Source organism: Arabidopsis lyrata (genome assembly GCF_000004255.2).
Source record: "Arabidopsis lyrata subsp. lyrata unplaced genomic scaffold ARALYscaffold_3, whole genome shotgun sequence".
NCBI classification, from domain to species: Eukaryota; Viridiplantae; Streptophyta; class Magnoliopsida; order Brassicales; family Brassicaceae; genus Arabidopsis; species Arabidopsis lyrata.
The window spans coordinates 4,752,951-4,759,184 of NW_003302553.1; the positions used below are offsets into that span (position 1 = coordinate 4,752,951).

At 36.2% G+C, this 6,234-nt stretch overlaps 2 protein-coding genes across 3 annotated transcripts; both read left to right on the forward strand.

Annotated features, from left to right (window-relative positions):
- The first annotated feature begins 98 nt into the window (after positions 1-98).
- Positions 99-820, forward strand: LOC9318817. Its single transcript, XM_002882705.2, has 2 exons — positions 99-353; positions 439-820. Exons 1-2 carry the CDS (start codon positions 159-161, stop codon positions 580-582), a joined length of 339 nt encoding a protein of 112 aa, XP_002882751.1. The 5' UTR covers positions 99-158; the 3' UTR covers positions 583-820.
- Positions 821-994: 174 nt separating this feature from the next.
- LOC9318818 lies at positions 995-3,161 on the forward strand. Of its 2 annotated transcripts, none has more exons than XM_021032593.1 (2): positions 995-1,102; positions 1,542-3,161. In XM_021032593.1, the coding sequence occupies exon 2, from the start codon at positions 1,548-1,550 to the stop codon at positions 3,072-3,074; it is 1,527 nt and encodes a 508-aa protein (XP_020888252.1). In that variant the 5' UTR covers positions 995-1,102; positions 1,542-1,547; the 3' UTR covers positions 3,075-3,161. The 2 variants fall into 2 exon arrangements, with proteins under 2 accessions (XP_020888252.1, XP_020888253.1); XM_021032594.1 differs by lacking the exon at positions 995-1,102 and adding an exon at positions 1,110-1,257.
- Positions 3,162-6,234: the final 3,073 nt, after the last annotated feature.

A 6,234-nucleotide genomic window follows, 5' to 3' on the forward strand; every position in this document is an offset into this window, starting at 1 on the left:
AATATTCTATTGTTCTCTGGTAATCGCTGGAAAGGTATTAGTAACAAATGGAATCTTGAATCGCTGGAGTTTCTGGTTCCCTCTCTCTTCTCCAAATAAAGTTGTAATGTGTTACCGTTGTTACAGGAAATCCTGCTTTAGCCACGGAAGCTACAGCAATGGCTATCTGGTCTTTGACCGAAAACGTAGAATGCTGCAAGCAATGGGAAAGACTCAATTGGGAGAATCAAAAAGGTAGTGCTGCTGTTCTTAAAAAGCTTGAAGATGAATGGAATGATATTTCCCTCAAACTATCATCATCACCGAGTCATACTATCACTCTCATTCAAACTATGAAGAACATCAGGCTAAAGGTAATGCCTCTTACTCTTCTAAGAACTTATTTCACCCTCCTTTCAGTTGTAATTTCAGCTCTGACCTAACCTATGATTCTTTTAGAATAAAAAAGCCACCACTGAAGCTGACAAGTCCTGCAAAGTGATCTTGGGTAGACTCTTCCGTGAAAGTGGCTGCGTCAAAGGTACAGCCATTATTACTGCTGTGGTTCTAGCTGCTGCAGTTATACTATCTTCCAACCTGTAGGCTACATCCGTGCTGAAGAAGCTGGTGGACTCATTGGATCTGCACCTATACTTCAAAAAAAAAAATTTAGTATATTTAGGCGAAAGCTTCTCTTAGCTATGACTTGTGTGGATTATAGAGTTACTCTAAATTATGTGGTATTTATAGAGTCTTCGGGTCCAATTGTTGGATTTGTTATGGAAAATATAATATTTGGAACAATTAATTATATATTTCAATATAACAAAATTTAGACGTACATATGTTTTCTGCAATCTCGGAGAGAATTTTAATAAACGGTTTGTGTAAGTAGTAAATAAATGAGAGTTTGTTATTAACTCTAATAAATTTTGTGTTTTGTCAAAAAGAAAAAAAAAAAAAAAGAGATAAAAAAAGGTCTACCCCAATTTACTACTACTAACAATTAATTTTCGGATATTAACTATCGAAACAAAACAAAACGAAAAAAACAAAAAGATTTGCTCCGGTCGGAGAGAGATCTCAACGAAAGTCATCGTCACTCCCAGAAAGAAACTCAAAGGTAAGAGAAGACTATCCGACTCGTTGACATTTCCCTTTAGCTGCTTCTGGATACGAATTGTTTCTCCACTATCTCAATTTCTCCATCTGCTAAGAAATTAAAAGATTTTGTAATTCTAGGGTTTGATCCTCCCTAATTTACTGGGAGTTTCGATTGTAATATCTTAATCCCTTTCATGGAATTGTGCTGTTTCTGCGATTACAAGTTCGAGAATTGATTCATTCACTGCAAAATTTGCTTTGATTTCTTGGAAACTTGTGATAACAAAATCTTTTCTTACCCAAAATCGTGAAAAACATGATTTTTTTTTTCTTGTAGTGATTGTGTCTTTCAAAGCATAGTTCTCCAATTCTCTATGGTTTCTTCCTTGTGATTTGTGTAAAATTTGTAGCAACTGTTATTTTGGTTTCCTTTAGTTTAATGTTGTTTGAAATCTCAGGTTATAATGGCGAAGCTAAGGCCTAGACAGTTGGAACTGAGCAAGACTGTTCCTTCCAAGTTAGGTTTTGATGGAGAAGAAGACGCTTGGGTCTTTGTTAAAAAGCAGAGAATCATCATTGTTTTGCCTTCTCTTCCACTACCTGAACAACATCTCACTATGGAGAAACCTGCAATAACTTCTCAATTAGAAGCTGAGTTAAGAGAAAGCATGGAGGATACGCAAGAAAGTACTTTTCTTCACACTGTGGTACCTGCTCTTCCTCTGCCTGAACATTTCATTATGCACAAGCCTGAAAATTCTGAGTCTCAAGCTGAGTTAAGAGACGTTCTTGCGGATACGCACAAAACTACTACTCCTGTTCCCACTGTGGTGGTACCTACTCCTCTTCAAACTGGGATGTCTCCTCTTCTATTACCTGAACACTTCGTTTTGCAGAAGCCTGCAACTTCTCAATCACAAGCGGATACGCACGAAACTACTCTTCTTCAGACAGTGATACCTTCTCCCCCTGTACCTGACCATTACAGTCTGCAGAAGCCTGCAGCTTCTATATCACAATCTGAGTTAAGAATGGAGATAAGCAAAGCTACTCTTGTTCACACAGCAATGCCTTCTCTTCCTGTACCTGAACATTGCACTTTGCAGGAGCCTACAACTTCTAAATCACAAGCTGAGTTAAGAACGGAAACACACAAAGCTATTCTTGTTCACACAGTGATGCCTTCTCTTCCTGTACCTGAACATTACAGTCTGCGGAAGCCTGCAACTTCTCAATCACAAGCTGAGTTAAGATTGGATACGCGCAAAGCTACTCTTGTTCACACAGCGATGCCTTCTCTTCCTGTACCTGAACATTATAGTATACAGAAGCCTTCAACTTCTCAATCACAAGCTGAGTTAAGAGCGGATACGCGCAAAGCTACTCTTGTTCACACAGTGGTGCCTTCCCTTCCTGTAACTGAACATTGCACTTTGCAGAAGCCTGCAACTTCTCAATCACAAGCTGAGCTGAGAGACCTGGTTGCGGATACCCACGAAGCTAGTCGTGTTCACACTGTGGAACCTGAGGCTTATCCTGATTTCACCTCAGTAGACAAACCGGAGATAGTTATGAGTCGCAGTCTCACAACCAGGAAAGCTCCAGCACCAAAGAGATCACTTCAAGATTGTAGAATGAATCAGGATAGAAGAGTGGAGGTTCACAGGAGACGTGCGGGTCACAAGCCCATAAGGTTTCCTAGAGTGATGTGCAGCTCTGTAGTTATTGATAATGAGAAGCTGAGAGTGTTGAATCTAGAGAAGAAGGTTGAGAAAGCGGGTGGGTTGCACGAATGGGTTGGATCTATAGGATTAGGGAGAGAGTTTGAGAGGATGTTGAGAGGACAGAAGATGAGTAAGTTTCAGATGGCGAATTTGACCATGGAGAAGCTTAAGCAGATGGGTGCTTTAGCCGTTGGGCCAAGAAGAAAGCTTATACATGCAATTGGTTGTGTCTATCACCCACATTGTCTACGTGCTTCCTTTAACTGACAACTATCTATGAAAGTTTAGTTATTTAATTGGGTTCAATAAAACTTAGCTATGATTGATTGATGTTCAAACTAATTTTTTTGGTAATTGATAGTCTCTTTGGACCATAGACCAGAGCAAGGTCAAGTTAGTCACCATAGACCCTGGTCCTGATCATTCTAACACCAACTTGAAGTGTGTCACGTGGTGAATGCGATATTATATAGTGTAATAGTTTAGTATAAAAGGGAATTAATCATATAGTTTTATGTTTATTACTATTTGGATATTATATTGTGTAGTAGTTATTTGACGATAATTTGTATATTTTGATTGTAGAAGTAAATAATATTATAAAATTTATTTTAGATATATTTTCCTTATAATAGTTGGTTACTTTAATTTATATTGTTTAACACTACATGAATTTTAATTTGGTTGAAGACATGAATTGCTAATAAAATGATGTAGTATATATTATCTTAGAATTGAATATATTTAGTTGTATTAGATTTGTATTTTGTTTTATAAGATTAACAATTTATTTAGTTAAGTAGTAATTGATAATTAGATATAAAAAAGAAATTGTTGTATTGGTCTGAGTTGTTTAGTGGGCTATTTTGGGTTTATTTGGCCCAGTTTGTTTGTTTAAAAAAAAAAAAAAAAAACAACAACAAAAAAAAAAAACAGATCGGCAAACGGGAAATTTCAGACAGTTAATCCCAGAAAACTAATGTCGAATTCTACCCAAATTTTTTCAAATTCGACCTCAAAGACAACACAGATTGAATTTCTTGCCCAATCCGTTCATATATTTCGAGTAATTGAAGCACGTCGGAGTGGTGATCAAAGGTAAAATTCAAACCGAACGATTTTGTTTATAAGTTACAGAAATCGATTAATTAAGTTCATGAGCTGATTGATGATTATATCGATTTAAGAATCAACAAATTATGCAATAGCTGATTGCAGATTTGAATAAAATTCTCGGTAATGAAATTGTCGATTTCAATGAGTTGTGAAGAAGAAGATCAGCGAGGAATCTAAACACGGTTGATCTACTTCAGCATGCAATTCAAGAACAGCTGATTGCAACAGTAGACAAACACATAAATGTCCAGGTAATTGATAATGACCACTATTGTTTATTAGTTAAACAAATTGATCTATATGTTATTGAACTGATTGATGCATGAATCGTTTTTTAGATTTGGTAACAAATGAAACATTTGATTTTGAAACATGTAGATTAGAATATTGAATTCATAATAGAATTGTAAAATCGATATACTGAGTTAAACAGAGTGATGGCATTCATTTGTTTAGAAGAAGAAAAAGTTCTATAATCTAAATTCGAGTCTGGTAAATAAATGAAAGAAATACCAAAAAATGAAAAACTTTAAAACTAATGCTGTTGCTTCTTCAAATGCAGAAGAATGGTTTTCATACTCTTATCCCTTTAAACACGTCCTGAGTATACTTCATCCTTTCAATTCCTTGTTTTGATGCTGAAAAGTTGTAGAAAATGAAAATAGAAAACAACATAATGTCATCAGTCATAAAAACAACTTCTACTCTAGTCTATAAGAATGGAGAAAACCATTATGATTAGTTAACAAATTTACCTAGTCGAATTGGAACTCTTTTAGATTCTTTCCATGACTGTCTTTAGTGAAGGTTTTGAAAGACTTCTTTATAAACTACATTCATTGTTTTACTCTGTGGCTTACCTTTCTTGTCTGTTATAAGAATCTTCAAACCTGATATAAGGGTAAAATTAATAATCTTATACATAATTTAAACAGTCATATTCTGGATATAAGTATCTTCATACCTGATTTTGACGACACTCTAGAGACTGCCACGTATAGTTGACCATGTGAAAAAACATGTCTAGGCAAATAAAGTCCAACGGAAGATAATGTCTGTCCTTGACTCTTGTTTATGGTCATGGCAAAAGCAACAGATAGAGGAAATTGCCTACGCCTCATTTTGAAAGGCAATCTGGCATCTGATGGTGTGATGAGCATTCTAGGAATCAGAACAATCTTACCAACTTTGTTACCTGTGATAACTCTAGCTTCAATTACCGTGTCTGCCATTTGAGTGACCTGTAATCTTGTCCCATTGCATAAACCTTTATTAGGATCCATGTTTCTGAGTAGCATGACCGGACAACCAATCTTCACACGCAAACAATGGTTTGGCAATCCAGAAACTCTAACACTGTTCAGAAAATCAGGAGAATATGCGACATCATTCGCAGCACTTGTGTCTGAAGGGTCTATACTATCAGAACTTAGGTAAATTCTCTCTTCACCTAAAAACAGAATGAATATGGATGCAAATTTGATATAAGCTTGTATTGAAATTGTATCATATTCATCTGAAAAAAATAAATAAGGAATGGTAAAAGTTAACTAACCATCCAACATACTCAGCATATGCTCATTTATGTTGTTGACATCCTCATTAGTAGGACAGAGAATAGCTCTACCTTGAAAAAATTTAGGATCTTTCTCCACCATAAAAGTATTTCCATAAACTGCATCGATGATGGATTCGATTGGATCTTTATCCCGAGTAATAAGTAACTCTTTTGGGATGTCAATCATAGCAATTCCATCATTAGGCTGTGCAATTTTTCCATCTCCAACATCTAGTATCCACTTTGAGAATTCCTCTATTTCCCGCTTTTCAAGGTCACTAATGTTTGCAAGAAGTCTCATATTCTTTGTTAGCTCCAAAACTCTGCAATGCTCCCAAATATAAGAAGAATTAAGCGCAGCAAACACAATCTCCTCTCTACCAGCACCATTGATAACCGGTAACACTTGTCTGAAATCACCTCCAAAAACTATAACTTTACCGCCAAAAGGCTTGTCCTCTGGATTATTCATAATATCTCTCAGAGTTCTATCCAAAGATTCAAAGCAATGCTTACTCATCATAGGAGCTTCATCCCAAATAATTAACTTTGCCCGGGTAACCAACTCACCAAGATCTGATCCACGTGAAATGTTACATGTAGACGCCTCATTGGGATTTAAAGGAATACCAAACCTGGAGTGTGCTGTTCGACCGCCATCTAAAAGCAGAGCAGCAATACCGCTAGAAGCGACATTTAAGCATATGTCCCCTTTTTATCTAATAGCAGCAGACAATAATTTCCAAAGAAAAG

Bases quoted from the DNA above. Each gene is read 5' to 3' on its own strand.
- LOC9318817 (XM_002882705.2), top strand. From the start codon at position 159: ATGGCTATCTGGTCTTTGACCGAAAACGTAGAATGCTGCAAGCAATGG. The intron at 354-438 runs GTAATGCCTCTT...TGATTCTTTTAG, and splicing joins TGAAGAACATCAGGCTAAAG to AATAAAAAAGCCACCACTGA.
- LOC9318818 (XM_021032593.1), top strand. From the start codon at position 1,548: ATGGCGAAGCTAAGGCCTAGACAGTTGGAACTGAGCAAGACTGTTCCT.